The following is a 22,236-nucleotide window of genomic DNA, read 5'->3' on the forward strand; positions in this document are numbered from 1 at the left end:
TAAATTATTTCCAATAGGCATGGCATACATCCTGAATTAATTTTTTTGCCTAGATTAGCATCAACCTTGCTTATCAACTGGCATTTTTTCAAATTCTTGATGTCCAATTCACCATGGAATCAAGGTGTAAGTTATTACCTAAAGCCATGCCTGCAATGAGTTCCAGGGAATCTCTCCCTGGCTCTGCTTTGAGGCACTAGGATCTGAATCTACAAAGTGTGGATCACACTTTGTGACTCCGCCCCCTGCCTTTGATTCTATCTGACAAAACTGCCTCCTGCTCAGTCTCCGCGCCCTTCCTCCAAGAGTTTCTCAACACCATTATGTAAACAAGAAACTTTCAAGTAGCTATATCCTTCAGCTTCTCCCCTGTCCCCAAAGAGGAGTTCTTACCTCATAGTGAAGCTAGAAATCTTTGTGTTGAGTACTAAAAATGAGCAAGAAGGTAGAGGTAGATGGGCTTCCTCAGACTCCTAACTACCCCTGCTTCCTTCCTGCCTCTCTCAGCGCCATTTACTCAGTTATCTTTGGTACTTTGCAATTTCATCAGCCCCCCCAAAACTCCCATCTCTTGGCTTTCTGAGTAACTGTCTAGTACTGTTTTTCCTAATCATGGCCCCATTTCTCACTGATTTTGGACTTCATTTTCTATGCCTGTTAAATTGATCACATTTTCTGATCACATTCCTTGAATGAAAGGCAGGTTCATTCAGCCTCCACAGAGGTTCCTGTGAGGCCCCGGCCCCACACAGGCAGGTGAACTCCGCAAGTGCATCTACAAGCATTGCTGTCACTGATGGGCAGGCCAGCAGAAAACCTCATCATAGCAGGCGTCCTCACCAGAGTGTCCAGCTAACCTGGACAGCAGAGCAGCTCTGCCCTGCCAAGAACTAAGTCCTGTGCTGACACACCCAGGGCCATGTCTCTGGAAGGTTCCCAAGTTTGTAAACACATATCACTTAGGTCACTTGCCTAGGTGATAAATTTATGCCCAGTTACTAAACTGATAAATTCTCCATTAATATCCATGAACTCTGTCCTTGTACCACATAAATAAAAAAGACACAGTCCCTACCTAGTGCTTTACTTCCTAAGGATATGGGTCACCCAAAGTTATTAAGATACTGTTCCTTTTTCATTCCAAGTACCTGGAGGGGGTTTTCCTTTTAGTTTCCTTGAATTCCAAGTCATCGTACTGTCACCATCCCTTCGGGGGAACTCAGGAAATTCCACACACTCTGTTCTCTCTGCAAACGCGTGGAATCTGTAATATGAAGAGATTTGCAACAGTAGGCTGGAAGGAAGGTAGTGTTTGCAGGTGTCCACACACTCTTCCAACACCATGAATATGCTCTTCCGCGGGTGCTTAGCATTACAAACGTTTCACCACTTCCCCTGTACCTTCTCTGTCCCCGCAGAAAGATGACAGGGAGGTGGGAGAGAACAGGGAACTGTGGATGCATTGGGATGTTAACTGCTGACCCTTCACTTCAGTACAGGGTAACAACTCAACCAGATGGTATTTCTTGACCCTGGAAAAAAGACACCCTGGGCTTATGCTTATCCTCTGTGCTCAGGATTCAATGATGGCAGTACAGTTTCACAGGCCAAGTCTAAAGAGACCCCACAGTGCCTGCAGGCCTGTGGTCAATGTTGAAAGCAGACGACAACAGGCACCGTTGCTTACCTGCTGATGACTGACAGGCTGCAGTCAACTTTAACTCAGCAAATACACACTTCCCCAGGACCTAAGTGTAGCACTAATGGAAAAAATTCTTGTATGGACAGGCTTTTAGGACCTGACTCCTCTAAGTGTGGTCCCAGGAGCAGCGCCAGTTCTGGGAACTGGTTACAGTGTGCGTTCCTGCACCCACCTGGATGTGAATCTGAATCTGCACTTGAATGAGCTCCCCAGAGTGCTGGTGTACACAGGCAGCTGCCAACCATGAATTGCTCTATACCTCCTACCAGGTGGCCCCAGGCCTGGCACAAGTCTGCACCAGAGCCGCTCGCAAGAGGCCTGAGAACAAACATATCTGGTAGCTGGCTTTAGACTACACCAGAGCACTACCCAATCAGCTCTACAAATGATACACCCAAAAAGTGGTCTTGGCAGGCACCAGAGCCCCATTGGGGTGGATCCGACTCTGTGGGGTCAGCTCCCACATAGCAGCTCATCAACTACAGTTGTAGCCAGTCTTCACAGCCAGTCAGCCCAAGAGTTAACTCCACTCACTGATGTGCCAACATCAATCGATGCTCAACGACAACCGGAGGGCACAAACAACCCACACAGGTGACACTCCTAGAGCGCTGACTCGGGTAACCAGGATGACTGTGCCAGTGGGACTCACAGGACACCTACTACATAAGGTCCCTCTAAGAAGACTGGAAGATGTATCAGATCTACCTAATACATGGGAACAAACACAGAGAGGCAGCCAAAATGGGGAGACAAAGAAACATGTCCCAAATGAAAGAACGAGACAAAACTCCAGAAAAAGAACTAAACAAAATGCAGGCAAGCAAGCTAGCAGATGAAGAGTTCAAAACACTGATTATAAGGATGCTCAATGAACATATGAGAAAAATAAATGGGTCCCAGTAAGAACTTCAACAAAGAGATAGGAAACATAAAAAAGAAGATAGAAAACAAAAAGAACCAGTCAGAAATACAGAATACAATACCTGAAATGAAGAATACATTAGAGAAAATCAACATTAGAGAAAATCAACATCAGATTAGAAGAAGTAGAGGACTGAATCAGTGATCTGGAAGGCAAGGTAGCAGAAAACACCCAATCAGAACAGCAAAAATAAAAAGAGTTTTAAAAATTGAGGATAGTTTCAGGGGCCTCTGGGGCAACATCAAGAATACCAATATTCACATTATGGGAGTACCAGAAAGCAAGGAATTGAAATCCTACTTGAAGAAATAACAAATGAAGATTTCTTTAATCTGGCAAAGAAAATAGACATACAAGTCCAGGAAGCACAGAGAGTCCCAAACAAGATGAACCTAAAGAGGCCCACACCAAGACCCATCGAATTAAGATGTCAAAGAGAGATGACAAAGAGAGAATCTTAATAGCAGCAAGACAAAGATGTCCACTTTTGTCACTTTTATTCAATATATTATTCAGGTCCTAGCTACTGCATTCAGATAGGAAAAAGAAATAAAAGGCATTCAAATTAGAAAGGAAGAAGTAAAACTGTCATTATTTGAGGATAACATAATACTATATAGAGAGAATTCTAAAGAGTCCACCAAAAAACTATTAGAACAGATAAATGAATTCAACAAAGTAGCAGAATATAAAATTAACATTCAGAAATTGGTTGCATTTTATATACCAATAATAAACTATCTGAAAAATAATTTAAGAAAATAGTCCCATTTATAATTGCATCAAAAAAATCAAATAGCTAGGAATATATTTAACCAATGAGGTAAAAGACTTATACTAGGAAAATTATAAGATGTTAAAAAAAGAAACTGAAGAAAATACAAATAAATGGAAAATATACCACGGTCAGGGATAGGAAGAATTAACATTATTAAAATATCCATACTACTCAAAGCATTCATCTACTCATAGATTCAATGTGATCCCTATCAAAATACCAATGGCATTTTTCACAGAACTAGAACAAATAATCCTAAAATTTATATAAAACTACAAAAGGCCCCAAATAGCTGCAGAGATCTTGAGAAAGAAGAACAAAGTTGGAGGTATCGTGTTCCCTGATATCAAACTATACTACAAGGCTATAGTTATCAAAACAGCATGGTATTTACATAAAAACAAACACATAGATCAATGGAAGAGAATAGAGAGCCCAGAAATAAACACACATTTATATGGTCATTTAACCTATAACAAAGGAGTCAAGAATATACAATGAAGTAAAGACAGTCTCTTCAATTAATGGTGTTGGGAAAACTGGACAGATACATTAAAAAAATGAAACTACATAACTTTGTTATACCATATACAAAAATTAACTCAAAATAGATTAAAGACTTACATGGAAAACCCAAAACCATAAAACTCCTAGAAGAAAACATAGATAATAAACTCTTTGACATGGTTCTTAGTAACATTTTTTAGGCTACATCTCCTTGAGCAAGAGAAACAAAAGAAAAAAATTAACAAATGAGACTCCATCAAACTAAAAAGTTTTTGCACAGCAAATGAAACCATCAACAAAATGAAAAGACAACCTATACAATGGGAGAATATATTTGCCAATGATACATCCAATCAGGGGTTAATATCCAAACTATATAAAGAACTCATACAACTTAACACACACACACAAACACACACACACACACACACACACAATCTCATTTTAAAAAAATGTGCAGAGAACCTGAATAGATATTTCTCCAAAGAGGACATACAGATGGCCAACAGACATATGAAAAGATGTTCAAAGTCACTAATCATCAGGGAAATACAAATTAAAACCACAACAAGATATTATCTCACACCTATTAGAATGGACATCATCAATAAATCAACAGACAACAAGTGTTTGGTGAGGATGCAGATAAAAGGGAACCCTCTTCACTGCTGGTGGGATTGCAAATTGGTACAGCTACTATGAAAAACAGTGTGGAGATTCCTCAAAAAATTAAAAATAGAACTACTTATGACACAGCAATTCTACTTCCAGGTATTTATCTGAAGAAATCCAAAATACTAATCCAAAAATATGTGAATCCATATGTTCACTGCAGCATTATTTACAATATCCAAGATATATAAGCAACCTAGGTGTCCACCAATAGATGATTGGATAAAGAAGATGTGGTACATATACATAATGGGGATTTACAGCCATAAAAAAGAATGAAATCTCGCCATTTGCAGCAACATGGATGGACCTAGAAGGTATTATGCTAAGTGAAATAAATCAGCGTGGAATCTAAAAAAACATAATAAATGAACAAACAAAACAAAAACAAACTCATAGGTACAGAGAACAAATTGATGATTGCCAGATGGGAGGGGTATTGGGGGACTGAGTGAAAAACAAAGGGAATAAGAAATACAAATTAGTAGTTACAAAATAGTCATGGGATGTAAAGTACAGCACAGGGAATACAATTAGTAATGTAATAACTATGTATCGTGTCAGATGCATCCTAGACCAATGCGGGGGGGTGGGGATCATTTCGTAAGTTATATAAATGTCTAACCACTATGTTATACGCCTGAAACTAATACAATATTGTATGTCAATTTTAATTGAAAAAGAAAAAACAAACATAAAAAGAGTGCTGGTGTAGTGCATGGTTGATGGGCTAAGTCCCACCTAAAGCCAATGATCTAGAATCTAAAAGGCACTTTCTTTTGGACGGAGGTCTCTGAGTAATGGTCCCTCTGCCCCTCCAGAGAGACCTGTTGCCACTTACTTAACCTAAAGAGAATCCTGAAGCATAGGTGAAGGTGGACAGATAGGTAGGCCAGTGGCAGGAGAGGTGTGAGCCTCTCCTGGGCTATGGAAAGCCTTTGTCATGTCTATTTCTAAAGGTTTTTAGTTGACATCAGGAGGATGGCTTCATGGTAGTGAATAAGCCAGCCTCTTGCTGGGACCTCCTCCAAAGCAGAAATGGCCAGCATCCTTGCAGAGCAGAGGAAAGATGCTGAGGTTTATCCTGGCAGCCCCGACCCTGAGTGCCGAGGCATTTGGTGCCCAGGATGTGTTTTCCAGTTTAGGAAAGAGAACAAGGCAGACATCCCTTCTGGCTAATACAGCCTCACTTGGGCAGAAAGTAAATCACCTTTAAGATGGGATCTTTGGGGAGGCTGGAGAGGACAGCATTGTGCCTGGTGGCTCATGGCTCTGGCCCAGACACAGCCCTGAGCACAGGGGGACCCAGAGTCCAGCCTCCCTGCAAGCTGAGATGCCCAGGACATTCCCTTACAGTTGGATAATAAATAAATGTACGTCAGCTGGGCCTCAGCAGCGGAAGATGCAGAGGTCAAGCAGGAGCCACAGGGGCCTGGCAGGCACCAAGTAGGCAGGAGCACCGCAGCTGTGCGCTGAATCGCTTTTAAGGGCCAGAGCAAGGACAGGAGGGCTGTCTACACCTTGTCCTCTTCTCCAAAACTCCTACTCTGTGGTACATGGCCTAAAAGTCAGGAGTTAACCTGGAGTATTCAGTTGCTAAAAGTTAAACTGCTAAAAATCAGAGTAAATCCCCTGGCCTCTTGCTGGCCCAGAGAAAGTGCCCCCTTAGGTGGGCAGAGGACAAACAAGAGAGGCAGCCCTACCAGTTGACTTTTTCTCCCTCCACTGGTACAACAGGGGCAGTGAGCCCCTTCAGTATTTAGAGGGGCTCAGGAACCCAGAATGGAAGCCAAGACTTCAAAGTGCTCTAAGAGAAACCAGAGTGTGGTCCTCAGAATCACCAGACTCTTGTTAAAAAATGCACATCCCTGGCTCTCACTAGAGCCAAATGGTCGGACTCCAGGGCACTATGGCCAAGACCTCTGCATTTAGTCAAGTTCCCTCAGGAATTCCTACACAGCGTGAAGGGTGAGATCACATTCCTGGGACCCCTGGACCATGTGCAACCAGCCTGCACAGTGAAGCCCAGGCCTCTGATGACCAGTGAGCCGTCACACAAGTATGATGAGCAACTCGACCTAGAAACTCACGAGCAGCCATCATGCTCACGTCAGCCGAGCTAGTCCAGGAAATGACCCAACCATGCCCCTTGTAATAGCATAAGCAGTTGGTCTTTTTCCATAAGGGACCTAAACTCACATACATACAGATGGGGCAGTGAAGTATGGTTTAAAATGTAGGTGTCATTATTTTCAGGTATGATGAGGCCAACAGATTAGTGCAACTGCCATTGAAAAGTGTTTGCTACTCATAGTTTCTGCTATGGACTGAATTATGTCTCCCCCAAAATTAATATGTCAAAGCCTTAGCCCCTACTGTGACTGTATTTAGAGACAGGGCCTGTAAGGGGGTGATCAAGGTTAAATGCAGTCATAAGAGTAGGGTCCTGGTCCTACTGGATTAGCGTCCTTTTAAAAAGACCAGAGAACTTAGATGTGCTTGCTGCCCCCTCTCTGTCCCCTCCCTCTCTCTCCCTCTCTCACTCTTTCTCTCTCATAAAAGGACACAACAAGAAGGCAGCTGTCTACAAGCCAGGAAGAGATCTCTCACCAGAAACTGAATCAGCAGGCACTTTGACCTTGGACTTCTAGCCTCCAGAACTATGAGAAATTTCTGTTGTTTAGGCCCTAAGTCTATGGTACTTGGTTATGGCAGCCCGAACTGACTATACAATGCCGAAGAGGGGGGCCACGCCACCCAAAAAGGGCCACACAGGGAAGCACTGGGGCTGGTCAGGAGGCAGAGGGAACAAAGGGAAAACATGAGAGAGAGTCTGTATCGTGGATCCTGCAGGAAGGAATGGGTAAAGCAGAGTAAGCAGGCTTAGCACTGGCTAGTTTGAATAATTTCTACAGGTTCTAGGGTATATAGGCTGTCCCCGAGTCATCTGGTGTCCAGCGAGGGGGTGACTAGGGAATAGTGGTCCTGAGAGTGAGCCTGTGGGCTCTGGATTAGTTTGCATGTGAAAGGCGTGCTGCTGGGTGAGTTGTTCACTACCTCTTAGAATTAGCCAGCCCTGGGAAGGTGGTCTCTGTGCAGTCCGCAAGGTTCCAAGATGTCTAAACATTCAAATTACAGAAAATAAAAAGGCAAGATTAGTACAGGACAGAGAAGGAAAGTGCTTGGAGGCTAAAGACTGTGAGCAAGATGGGAAGAATACAACAGCAGATGGGTTCTGACTATGAAAGACCCAAGGCCCACTGGGGATCCTGTGGGAGCAGGCAGCTCATTCTCTGTCCCAGCAGAGCACGTTTCTGCCTACCTGCCACGGGCCTTGGCACTCAGATCCTTTAAGAAAGCTACAGTGCCTTCTCCTCTGGCATTGAAGGACACGGTGCAGACAGGACACAGGATTTCCAAAGTCATCTGGACGAGAAGCTGCTTAGACTCCTCAGGAACGTCCCCCACCACAAAGTAGTAAATGGAGTCAATCTGCAAAACAGCAAACCAGCAGTTTATCTCCTGATATGCCCAGCCTTGTCCTGGACTTAGGGGCTATATACTATCTACAGCACTGCCTTTAAATAAAGGGCAGTAAAGGTGGCACTGCTCACTCTCCTGTGTGGACATTTAGGGGCCAAAGTCAGGAAGTGAGACACTCAAGGGATGGTGCCAAGCAGGTCTCCTGGCGGTGGGTATAGTCTCGGGTTCGCATGGAAAGGACGTGGCGGGTAGACTTGGAGAAGCGCTTCCTCCAAGTGCATGAGTACATCATATCGGTCAGGAACAGGTGTTTTCAACACGAAGGAAACACTGGCACAGGCAAGTGCGTGGGGAGCTCATTAGCCATTTCCCATGGCAGAGCCAGAATTTCACAGTGCCGACTCCTCCATCCTCACTCTGAAGTTGAAGGTGGCAGGAGGGCATGTTACCAGTTAGTTCATCCTCTGGTCTCACCTGGGAGGTGAGGCTGTCCTGACTTCACACAGCAGGTCAGAAGCCAGGTCCACCCACAGGGCCTTGCCTCCCACCGCCATGGCAAGCCATAAGAAGAATGGGAGAACGAACTACCCTGTGTCAGGAAAAACACACACACACACACACATACACACACACACACACACATACACACACACACAAATACAAGCACACCTGACACACACACAAACACCCCAACCTTCAGGGACCCAGGAGATACACACCTTGCCAGGCATGAAACAATCCCAACTTGTTCTCTGCTTAATTTAGAGAGAGAGATGTCAAATCTACCCAAGAGCCCCCCATGACAACGACTCTCCCCCAATCCCAACCCCAACCATACCACCCTTGCTCTTTCCCTAGGATTTGCCTTCCATGGTGTTTGTCTTCCCCCACTCATGAGCTCTGTAACCTCAGGCAAGTGATTTATTTAGTAGCAATAAGGGAGAGAATGCAGCTTAACTCATAGCTGGGTTTGAACAAGATGGCTTCACCTACATAAGTAAATCTCAGAATGTAAAAACCCAGGGAGAGCTGGGGCTACATATCATCTAAGCCTGCCCTACAAACACCCAAATCAACTGTCTCCACAGATACCTAGGGAAGAAACCCCACAAATGTGTTGTGTTTAAGGGACAAATAGATGTCCTCCCCTTTTAGGATTCACGAGCCTCTCTCTGATCTAATTATAGACCTCCGTTAACAGAAAGTATATAGTCAATGACCTGCCTGCGACTTCAAACCTGAGACTTAAACCCATACAGAAAGAGGTGGGGTACAGTCAGTCACAGGCTGGTAGGATGCCCTGTGGGCAGTAGCAGGGCAGACTGTGCTCCCGGAGCCAGGTGAGGGCAGGGTGGTAGAGGGCATAGACCGGGAGTTAGGAGAAAGCAAAAGTGGGTGCTGAGACCAGCCTATTGCACCAACAACCCTCCTCCAAGTGGGCATAAAGCATCCCCTACGTCCACCCTACCCCCCCAAACTAACCCCCCACTCTTTCTCTCAGGCCTTTCAGCACCAGCTCCCTGGTTTTAAAAAAGGTCTAATGGGAGGCAAAGACTGAGGAATGCTATACCTTCTCTCAGACAGTCACCCAAGTGGCAGAAAAAAACTTTGAAAGAAGAGTTCTCCAGATTCCGTATTAGACAACTAATATTGTTCTTCCAACAAATGCATTAATTCATTCCATTTGTCTCCTGGTGTTATACATTACCTTGTGTCAGATTTTAAATGAGCTCTACTGAGCTGCAGTTATTACTTAGTGTTCTAGCTGTGTTGGTGCCCAAGCACAGCATGGGGACGGGTTCATCCTCTCATAAGGATCTAAAATCACACATGGCCTGAGACAGGCGAACAGACATGGTGCGGGGAGGTACTTGGGTTTATTGGCTCAACGGGGAGGTGCGTGAGGACAAAGATCTCTAGGTGGTCTGTCTGCGGCTTCTGACACCCTGTAGCTCTGCTGTCCGGCATGCAAACTCAGCTTCTTTGCTCTGGCAATAAATACTCCAAGGTCCTGGCACAGAAAGGTTTTTCCCTCAGATTTCATCGAACTAAAAATTGCTGTAGCCAGCAATGAGTCAGATTTCCTTTCCTTCACTAAGACTATAGGGTTATTGCTGAGTTCATCACTCAGCCTGTCTCTTGCCAACTCTCAGTTATCCACGCCACAGATTTCCTGGGACACTTCCCACTGAGGCGCCTGCCCCTCCCCCATTCTCTGTGGCTGGGAAGATGTCAAGGCTTCCTTGGCTGGGCAGAATGTAGGTTACTGTGGGAAGCTGCTGGAGAAATATCTCAGAAAGAATAAGACATTTCAAGTGAAAACAGAAAGGCTCCACCCTATTTTACAGAGTATAAAGTAGCAAGAGTTTGTGATTCATGGTAAAATGGATGAATGGAACCCAAATATTTTTCATGTTTTGTGTTGTCAAATTCAGTGCAGATTAGCATTTAAGGACATGCTGGTCAGCGAGGAAGCTGCTCCCGGTCCTGGCTGCTTCTGCTGGTCATCCAGACTGGCTCTTGCCCCAAGGAGCTCAGAGGTGCTGGTTAGGGGTGAGGACAGGACTATCTTAGACTCACATCTAGCCCCCTTAAGAATATCAAATTATTTCCTTTCCATCCCTTCAATGTTCAATGAAGATTTACCAAGCCTGGGCTAGGCCTTGACATCGCTAGGGACACAAAGGTAAAAAGATATGATGCCTGTCTGGACTGCCTTCAGAGGTAAATGAAATGGCAGGTTCGTGACTGATGTGGCTGGTCCTTCTGCTTACTGGCCAGTGGAGAAGTCCCCTTACAGAGTCATGTGGATCTGCCTCTAATTCACCCACTTAGTCTCCCAGTTAAAAAAGGAAACAAATCTGTGCCTGTCAGGTGGATGGAAGAGAGGCTGAGCGAACAGAGAGAGGGAGTGCGCTCTGGGTGTGTGGCCTTCTGCTGAAAGCAGAGCAGAGGCCCTCAGTTAGTCTTTTCAGGCAGTCAGACCCAGTCACTGGATCGTCAGCCTTGCCTTTTCCAAAGGCCCCTCACATCCTGGATCAGTAGGCCTCCCGGGGACTTGCGGCACAACACCACCTCCTCACAAAAGCCAGGGAGGCTACCAACCTCCCAGAGGCGAGTCCTAGGACCATGGGGTGCCGCAGAGCAGAAACTCTGCACTAGATGGCACATCTGGGCTCTGGGGATGACACCGGCCCCTCTAAACTGCCAAACATTTCCTCAGTACCCCCACAGGCTGCCCTTCCCATGAGTAGGCTCCTTATCCCAGAGTACAACTGCAGTTCATCCATCAAGTGCTCCACACACACTACAGTAAGAGCCAGGATTTACACGGACCCCACACCCTGTCCAGCTCCTCTGGACCTGGGGCTCATGCTCAGTCACCCCTCTCCATTCTATCTTCTTGTCCTACCTGTGCTTACAAAGCCAAGTGCTGGAGGAGGCCAGTGGCTCTGAGCATCCTCCTTCACCGTTGCCAAGCACACAAGATAATACCCACTTTCTCAGTTCCTGTCAGGACCCACTCATGGGAGACACTAACCCAAAGCATGTGATCATCAATAGGAAAGGTCTGGGTGTTTAGCTTTACTGTTCAAGTTTCCTAAGCCTTAAATGTCTTCTACTCATAGCAAATGGCAGCTACATGGATCCATTTCAAACTCACTGGGATGCACATGAGGGGCACAGAAGAAAGGGATCGGCCCTTATAGAACCCATTCCCCTCCCCACAGTACCCCAACACATGCGTCTTGTTTACCCCTCATAGACCACAGGGAATGGCATTTTTAATTATGAAGCAGTTACATTTCCCAGAATTTCCCTTGGGACCACACCCATACATAAGCTCTAGGTGGAGGGACACAGTGGTCTGAATATGTTTTGCGTTTGCCATATTCCATAGCTCAAGAGTTTCCAGGTGGCATTTGATGATCAATGCCTGTAAGCTTATTTCTAGGTTCTCCCTCTTCTACAGGACTTTCCTAGAACTCACAAAAATGTTCCATGTTTCCTGGGCTGGGATGAAAACAGAGAAAGGAGAAGCATAAACCAGAGGGAAAGAAAAATAGAACATCAAGGTCACCGGGAAATCTTGCAGTCCTGTCAGGTCACTGGAGTCAGCTGTGACAAGGGTAGCTTGGTAACAGACAAAGAAAGAGAACACCCATGTACACACACACACACACACACACAGACATCCAAGAGCTTGTGAAACCTTCTGTTTCTTGAATGCTAATTACAGTGTCCAGACACTTGAAATTTTACAGATGTCAAAACAAACTTGAAAGGCCAAAGAACAAAGGAGCTTATATCTTGTTCCTCTTTAATGGGAAACATTTGCTCCTCTGGCTTCATGAGGATAAACAACATGTTTCCAATTTCAAATCATCATCCTCAGTATCAATAAACACAGTCTGGTGACCACTGGGGGCTGCTCTTCCAAGGTGCCACTACAGGGCCTCCTTGCCCAAGAAAGGACTTCTTAATGCAACAGAGTAAAGCCTGAAATCTCCAGAATCCCTGGGCTTCCAGGGTGGAGGAAGCAATTACTGATAAATGTTAATTAATTAATAGGTATTAATTAAGTAGCTGTATCCCAAAGGAAAGCAGGCCTACACCCAGCAGAGAGCTGGGATGCCAAAAGCCCCTCCTGCACAGAGGACATACTCTCTGACTGGCCACTACCCTTAACAGCCACAGGTTAGTCACAAAAACACACACCCTGTGGCTAAAAGAGACAGTAACACACCATTTAATTGCTTCTTCCAGATAAATATTTCCAAAAGGTCCCTTCAAAATGCATATGTGAATACACTGACATCTGAAAGAGGATGATGCAGGGCAGAAACAGTTGACAGACTCATTTGTGAAGAGAAGGAAGTGGGAAAGCTTCGGAACAGTGTTGGGAAGCCCTACTGCCTCATCCTCGGCTTCTGTGAATCCCACCCTCTTCCCCCTTCCCAGTGGACTGAAAAGCAGGAGTGGAATTAAAGTGTTAGAGAAGTGCAACTGTGGCCTAATGCTATCCTTTCTCGAGGCTCAGTAGCTGTGAGCACATGTGGCTCTTCTGTCATTGGCCAAATGAGGGCCTGCCTGTGTCCCCAATCGCCCTACAGGGCGAGCCTAGGCAAGCTCAGGGTCTGGGGTTAGGGAGTCTCATTGTGGTTGGTCCAGATCTGCCATCACTAAACCGGCCATTTTGATCCCCATCTGTAGCCTGTCACTTATTTCTCACTTGGTTCCAAATTCGGAGGTGAAGAGGATTAAGACTTATGGGCTCTTCAATGCTAATGATGTGGCCTCTGTGGGAGGCCACTGGGAGAGACCCAAGATCAGCTGAAAGGCAGTATGAAGATACTGAGTGTGAAGAATCAGCTTGAAGCCACCTTCGGGACCTCGGCCAGCTCTGGATATACACTTACAGTTTTGTCTTTCCCAGCTTCCAGCAGAGCATCCAGGTGGCTAGCCTGGCTCAGAGCACGCTCAAAGGTCAGATTCTCAATCCAACTGATGGCCGCAGCTATGGATTGTTCCGTCACAGGAGCAGCATTGTCCTGCCATTTCACAGGCTCTTGAGAAGCCCTGAAAGGAATCACATGGGCTGTCACCAGGCATTGGTCAACATAGCTGTCAGCCCTCAGTCTCACAGCTATAAGCAACAAGCCACTTAAGGTCACCAGCGCTAAGAGAAAGAAAAAGCAGCTTCCAGTCCTCTCTCTGAAAATTACCAACAAAACAGGCAGGCTGTTTGAGATGGGTTTCCAAAGCACCACTACCTTCTATCAGCTGTACTGACAACGGAAAAACAATGTTTGCGGGAAAATAATCTCAAACATTAATGAGTGCATTAAAATTATTGAGGGACATTACTATCATAAACAGGTAGGTTTATATGTAACTCTTCTATTACTAGTAAATTTAAAAGGCTTCACAGCATTGAGATTTGTAAATCACCAATAATCTTATTACTCTAAAATTTTGTCTAATTCTTCTATTACATTGTTTTCATTGTTCTGAAAGATTCCCATCAGTTACATTTTAGGTCAAAAACAGTATTGTTCTGAGTTCAGCAGAGCATATGTTTTTAAATCCTGGAAAAGTTTGATTCATCATTTTGAGTACAAGAACAGCTATTTGAATTTATCTCTGTTTATAACTGAACAATTATGAGTCACATATGAATTCGGGATTATAAGAATTATATGACTCATGGACTAAATGAATCATCCTGAGTTGTTCCTCATAGCCCACCTCCAAAGACAGAGGCTACCTCCACATGTCACCTCTAGATAGGGAATCTGGCCGAATGGCATATATGATATAGCATGGATTTCCAAGAAAGCTAAAGCATTGCAGACTTAAGCACTTAATTCCTTCAATAATATATTCATGACAAAAACAGAAACCTGAGATAGAACACAATTAGGCAGCGTTCCCAAAGATGAGATCTACTTAGCCGAAAATACTTTATTTTAAAAAAAAAAAGTCAGTCAGGTAGATAGCCCCCATCCAGATGTTTCCTGTCAGGGAGGTACAGCCACTGTTCCCCATAAGAAGTTGGCCTGGAGTCCAAATCCTCTCAAATCCAAGCATCCGTAAATGATTGATTGTAAAAACTCTGAAATATGGGAAATTCTATAAAGCCAGCCACCTGCTGTTCTGATTAAGGGGGTCAACTTGTGGGGAGGTCTACTTGAGTTGTAAGCTCAGTGTGAAAAACAGTGATATTTGTGACAAGTTTGAATTCATTATCCAAGCTACAATCTCAAATGAGTGAAGGGATTTTTATGGCCTTAATTATATATTCAATATAATTTATCTTCTTATATTTGACCTTACCATGAATTGAAAAAAGTATGTTTCTAAATATCTCCTCACTGGAAAACTAGGATGCCATGTGCAAAGCAGATAAAAGTTTTCTAAGATTTATTCATTGTGGGTTTCTGCTGGAGTCCTATATTCTGGGAAATTACAAGATAACACTGCCCCCACGTCCCACCATAGAGTTAACTATGTTAGTTATGCTACTTAATTCCAGTAAATGGAAGTTCCTTTGTAGTTTCACTAAAATAACTCCTTCCTATAGGAGCTCACCGTATGATATTGAACTTGGCTATGTGAGCCACCTGCTCCCGGAAGACCATTACTAGGGCGTCCTGGCACAGACGGAGCTCCTCCTCCTGCATGCCGCCCAAATCTAGCACTATGGTGATGTGCTGTTCCAAGATGACACCAAAAATCTGCCGGCTTTCGCTGGTGAGCCAGTCCATCCGCTGCTTATAGCTCTCCACAGCTTGTGTTAAATGTTCCACAAACTGATAGATCAGTTCTGATTTGGCTGTCAACTTAATGAAAATAAAAGTTAAATAAATAAATGAATAAATAAATAAATGCACACCAAAGTAAGTCACTTGGACCACAGTGCAGCCAGGAACAACAGGGCCCACTGAATCAAGGCCTCTACCATCAAGAACTGCAGGTTAACGGTAGTTTTGTAGATGATCCTCCAAACCCCACATAACCCAGCAAGAAGTGTCCCAGTCTTTAAACTGAAAACCCTTCGCTGATTCTCCATAAGAGAAAAGATGATTGTGTGTTCTATTAAAACACAGCACTCTTTAAAGAAGAAATGTGTTTCTTGATCATGTTCTATCTTTATTAGAAAATGTCCAGGGGAACTTTTAAGAAATTGGGGAGAAAAGAGAGATCAACAAAAGCTGATTGAAAAAAATAGTTCTCATTAAAGTTTTCCTAAGTACGACATGCCAAAAATATTCTGAAAATGCTTCTAAACATGCCAGCACATCTGCCTGGCTTCCTCTAAGAATGCCACCCTAGTGACTCAGCCTCCTGTTCATGACCTTTGTCCTGTGTCCTCTGTCTCTCAGGCCAAGCTTCCCTGTACCTGGATCACTCAATCATCCACAGCTGCCACCGACACCAATAGGGGTGGTCCCTGAAAGGAGACAGAGACTTGGGGGTGATTTCTTGTATACACAAATAAACCATCACTCACAAATCAGACACAATTGTGCAAGGCCTTTCAGGGTGTAGGGAAGTAGGAGATATAAAAAAGGAATAATAAAAATTGTACCCTATTCTGTGAAGAATCAAATTTTAAAAGATCTAGTACTTTTTTTTAACAATCTTCAGAACACCCCCAAAATACCTAAATTGTTAAAGAAAATGTGTTTTCTGAACATGCCGTGAAATTCTACATTTTCATGCCTTGGCATGTGCTGGCCCCTCTGCCTTAAACTCCTTTCCTTCTCCATCCCTTGTCTCTCAAGCTTATTCCTTGAACTCTAGCATCTGCTTTCTATGGCTCCTTAAGGCAGAATTCCTGTCTCACCAGTGCTCACAGGACTTACTACAAATCCCTACCACAATGCAGAAACCAGGATGGGGCCGAGTCACAGGGGCTGTGGAGTTAGATGGAACAGACGTTTTCTATAGTTCTGTATTGATTTCCATGTGGATCAGATAACAAACATACTTAGCACACCAAACTCAAGAGTCCGTGGATATTATTGCTTAGGATCAGGCTGTCTAAAGAGTAATTTTTTTTAAATATGAAGAAATAACAGTCCAGGAGGTGCATGTGTACATACACTGTGAAATGCCATGATGGGCTGTATGTCTTCGCAAGCTCCCTGTGATGTACCAGGTATGTGCAGGGCCGGCCACAATGTGGGCACACGAACTGAACCATGTGTTGTTGCTGGGAATGGAGTCCAGCAAGAGGCTCCACTTGCTCTCTGTCACTCCTTCCTGCAAAAGCAGCCTCTACTCCTAGTGCCTCTGGCAGGTAATAGCAACTAGCTCTTGCCTTTTAGCTAATCTCTGTCATAATGCCTTTTTTCTTTATTTTAAAGGCAAAGCAAGGTGTTGATATGCAGAGGTTCTCAGCTCTGGTCAAGAGCTTCCTGCACTTACCTCTAACAGGCCAAGTGCTTCCCTCCCCAGCTCTTGAGCAGGGACTTTCAGGGCCTTGGCTCATGTGAGCCTCTCAGCGTGGGCCACTCCCAGACCTCAGCAGCGTGTCACAGAGTCTGTCCCTCGAGGGAAGTCCTACTTACATTATATGCTGTACCATCTTCTGCTCTGTAGACCCGTGGAAACAGGCCCTCGGCATACCGGGAAGCCACGAGTCTCCCCAGAGAAATCACATAATCTGCATTTTTACAAAGAAGAGCAATCAAAATGGTGCATTATCAATGCTTCTTATTTTTATTTCAAAATGCTTTTCTCTGACACCAAATATTATCCCCAGTGACAGCTGCAATCTGTGATGCTTCTCCATAATGAGGTGTTTCTAGGTGCTATGATAAATGCAACTGTTTATGACACACATAATCCTTTAACATATGAATGAATGGAGAAGAAAAACAGGGTCTGTTTTTTAGTTTCCTGGTTCTTTTACCCAGAATGATTAAGGCAGAGGTCAATAAGACAACATAGAAACTGTTTAATCCCCAAAAACTTTTATTAAGGCTTGGACTTAGTTTTCACAATTTTAAAAATTAAACTTAGATATTATCTATTATTCTCTCAAGTTGGGGTGCATGAATAGATGAGTGAAATGAAGCAAGCAGGTAATAGCTTCGGAATACCCACACAGAATGTCAAAACCACAACATTTCTTCTCAGATTATATACTCAGCTGTTCAATAGCCGTCTCACAAACACTTATTGGGCACCCCAAGTGCTAAGCACAGCACTCCAGGACGGGACTATGATGCTGCCTAAAATATATTTCTATGCCTTCGTGGAACTAACAGAAGGCTACAGAAAGTTCTCAAGGACTAACTCTGAATTGGCAGGATAGGCAATGAAGCCAAGCTTCACAGGGAGGCTTCAGAGAACTGCTCCTATTGTGATGTTTCAGTGTTGCTGGTGTTATTGAGTCCCAAGGTGGGGGAGAGAATGGTGGTACTCTTGAATACAGTATGCTCATTCCTCTGACTTTCTAAGGGGACAGGATAAAAGCCTACTTTGAAAGGCAGAAAGGGCAAGGCTGAATTTTATAGCCTCTGGGCAGGCTTGGTCCCAAATCACCAGGGGTGATAAAACTTACAATGTTCATAATAAAAGTAAAGAATGGATACTTGAATTCCATCAGCAATAACCTCACTCAATAAACCTCTCAAACTCTAAAATATCCATTCCAAGAGTTCAACTTCTTATAAGACTTTGGTAGAGCAATTTCAGAACACCAGCAGCACTCTCTTTACCTGACACTTATTTAGAGTCAGAAGAGGGTTTTGTTTTGTTTTGTTTTTAGGATTGAAGGAGATGAGCCTACGGAAGACTCTATAAACTGCATCACTAATTTAAATGTGAGGCATTGTGAGGTCTGTATCCATTAACGGTGGAGTAGATTTTATTGGCTAACTTCACACAGAAAAAATTATAAACTCTGGGCAAAATATAAAAATAGCTACTTGAAGGCATTAGAGAGTAATCAAAAATAGACAGAAACTGGAATGGCATTAATCCTTGAAAGGAGGAAATTGGTGGGATTTGCATTTATTTAGCATAAGAGTTTGGAGTTTGAGTCCAACCAAATTAACTGCCTGCTAGAATAAGAATCAGCTCTCCATTCATCAACTCATATATTAATAAACAAACTGGTATATTCATACAATTCATCTCCTTATATTATTTGGTCATAAAAAGGAATAAAGTACTGGTATATGCTACAACATGGACGAGCCTTAAAAACATTATGTTAAGTGAAAGTAGCCCGTCATGAAAGACCGCAGGTCATATGATTCCATTTATATCAATATTTCCAGAATAAGCAAATCTATAGAGACAGAGTAGATTGCTTTGGGCTGGTAGTTGAGGAGGTGGGCTGGATAGCCAAGGAGTACGGGGTTTCTTTTTGAGGTGATGAAAATGTTCTAAAGGTGACTGTGGTAACAGATGACCATATCTATGAATACACTAAAAATTGTTGAATTGTACACGTTAAATGAGGAATGACACAGTTTGTGAATCGCTGCTCAATAAAGCTGTTATTTTAAAAGGTAGAGATGAGAATCTAAGTGTTTTCTATTGACACAGACATTAGATTTGCAAAAATTTAAAACAATGCCACTTTTACTAAAGTTTTTTAGAAAATACACTTATTTTTCTTAAAAATGTTATGTTAACATATAATGAATTTGTTACTCTTAAATTAATAAATTTTTTTTAAAGTTTTTAGTTTTAATTTCCAATATAGTAAATATCAACAGATATAAATTATACAAGTTCTTATAGGAGATTAAAAAAGACATGATATGAAAGTATACAAAGATGTAATGAATTGAATAAAGATATATCAAGGTAAAAATTGTTACATGTTAGTGATAGGTAATCAATAATAATGGCAATGATTTTTCTCATCAGAAATTATGGTGGTCAGGAGGAAGTGGCACAATGTTTTTTAAGTGCCAAAAGAAAAGAAATGTCAACTCCAAATCTTAAATATATTAATGTTATTCTTCAGGAATGAAGGAGAAATAAAGTTATTGTCAGACAAAGGAACTTAAAAAAAATTGTTGCCAACAGAGCTACAGAATAAAGGAAGTTCTATAAACAGAAAGAAAATAATAAAAGAAAGAACTTGAAACAACAGGAAAGAACATAGTAAACATAAATATGGGTAAATACAATACACTTTCTCTTCTTGAGTTTTCTAAATTATGTTTGATGGTTGAATCAAAAATTATAGCACAGTCTAATGTTATTCTTCAAATATGAAAAAAATAATAAATTATATTATAAATGGGGAGGGTAAAAGTGCATACAGGGAAATAGTTTCCACTCTTCACTCAAAATGGTAAAATGCTGACACCAATAGACTTTAGTAAGTTATGTATTTATAATGTAATACCTAGCACAACCACTAAAAAAGCTGTATAAACAGATATACTAAAAAGTAGAGTAGATAAGTAAACACAGAAGTCTAAAAAATGTTTAAGTAACCCAAAAGGAAAGATAGGAAAAAAAATGAGTGGAAAACCAAGAAGAAAAAAACAGAAAACAAAATAAAATGGCAGACAAGGCCTAATACATCAATAATTACATGCAATGTAAGTGGTCTAAATACAACGATTAAATCAACAATTAAAAGGGACTGCCAAAGAGGATTTAAATAATGACCCAACAATAGGGTATCTATAAGAAGATTCCTTCAAATATAATGATATATATGTTAAAATAAAAGGTAAATCATATGAGTATTAATAAAAAGAAACCAAGATTGATTATATTAATATCATAAAAGTTAACTACAGAGCAAAAGAATATTACTAGGGACAGAGCAGAACATTATATAATTATCAAAGTGTCAATTCACCAGGAAGACATAGCAATCCTAAATGTGTATGCACCAAACAACAGAGTTGTAAAAGATGTGAAGCAAACACCGATGAAACTCAAAGCAGAAAGAGACAAATCCATGGTAACAGTTGGAGATTTCCATATTACTCAACAATTGATAGAATAACTAAACAGGAAATCAGCAAGGATACTCAACAACACCAGTAAAAACCAGGATCTAATTGACATTTATAGAAAACTCTACACAACAACAAAAGAATACATACTCTTTTCAAGTACTCACAGAATATATACCAAGACAAACCATATCCCTGGCTATAAAACAAACCACAAAAACTTTAAAATAACTAAAACCAGAGTATGTTGTCTGTCCACAATAGAAATAAATTAGAAACTAATAACAAAAAGATATGAAAATCTCCAAACTCTTGGAAACTAAATACCATGCTTTCAAAAAATCCATGGGTGAAAGAAGTCTCAACAGAAATAAAAAATACTTTAAACTGAATAAAAATCATAATATAGCATATAAAAAATTGAGGCGCACAGCTCAAGCAATGCCAAGAGGAAAATTTATAACATTAAATGATCACATAAAAGATACAAAAAGTCTTAAATCAACAATATAAGCTCCCACCTTAAGAAACTAGAAACAGAAGAGTAAAACAAGTTCAACGCAAGCAGAAAAAAATAAGTAATAAAGATCAAAGCATAAATCAATGAAATTGAACACAAAAAAAAATAGAGAAAATCAATTAAACAAAAAGCTGGTATTTGAATAAGATCAATAAAGTTGACAAACCCCTAGCAAGACTGACAAAGATAAAAAGAGAGAAGACATGAATTACTGATATCAGGAATGAAACAGGGAATATCACTAAGGACCCTGCAAACATCAAAAGAATAATGTAATACTACAAACAACTCTGCACACGTAAATTAGACATCTTAGATGAAATGAATCAGTTCCTCAAAATACAAACTACCATAACTCAATATGAAATAGATAATTTAAATAGTCCTATATTTATTAAGGAAATGAATTTGTAATTAAAAACTTCTCGATAAAAAAAAAATCCCCAGGCTTAGATAGGTTCTCTGGAGAATTCTACAAAACATTAAGGAAGAATTAACATTCTACACAGTATTTTCCATAAAAGAGAAGACAAGGGAATACTTCGCAGCTTATTCTATGAAGCCAGTATTACCCTTAAACCAAAATCAGAGAAAAGGCCGTATAAAAAGAAAAAACTACAAATATCCTTCATGAATACAGATGCAAAAATAAAAAATAAAAAACAACCCTAACATAATCCTAGCAAATAGAATTCAGCAACATAAAAAACTACACAACACAACCAAGTAGTGTTTATTACAAGATACAAGGCTAGTTTGATATTCAAAATCCAATCAGTATAATCAACCAAATTAACAGGCTAGGGAAGAAAAATCACATGATCCTTTCAATTGACACAGAAAAAGCATTTAACAAAATTCAAGACTCATTCATGGTAAAAACACTCATAAAACTAAGCATATAGGGAAGCTTCTTCAACTTGATTTTTTTTTAATCCACAAAAAACCTACAGCTAACATCATAGCTAATAGTGAAAGACTGAAAGCTTTCCCCTAAGATCTGAAATGAAGTAAGGATGCCCATTCTCACCACTGCTATTCAACATGGTACTGGAAGTTCTGGACAACACAAGGCAAGAGAAAGAATACAAGTCACGTAGTCAGAAAGGAAGAATGAAAACTTTCCCTATTTGTAAATGACATCACAGTCTACCTAGAAATCTCAAGGAATCAATAACAACAAACAAATAAACAAACAAATCT

At 41.7% G+C, this 22,236-nt stretch overlaps 1 protein-coding gene across 1 annotated transcript in view; it reads right to left on the minus strand.

Moving 5' to 3' along the window:
* The window catches only part of VWA3B (von Willebrand factor A domain containing 3B), a 134,488-nt gene that overhangs the window by 102,653 nt on the left and 9,599 nt on the right, over positions 1-22,236 (minus strand). Inside the window, 5 exon segments of the mRNA XM_039872637.1 lie at positions 1,149-1,264; positions 7,907-8,076; positions 13,488-13,647; positions 15,160-15,410; positions 17,145-17,239. Coding sequence (XP_039728571.1) covers positions 1,149-1,264; positions 7,907-8,076; positions 13,488-13,647; positions 15,160-15,410; positions 17,145-17,239 — 792 coding nt within the window.

Source organism: Pteropus medius, unplaced genomic scaffold, assembly GCF_902729225.1.
Source record: "Pteropus medius unplaced genomic scaffold, Ma_sr-lr_union100, whole genome shotgun sequence".
In the NCBI taxonomy this organism is placed as follows: Eukaryota; Metazoa; Chordata; class Mammalia; order Chiroptera; family Pteropodidae; genus Pteropus; species Pteropus medius.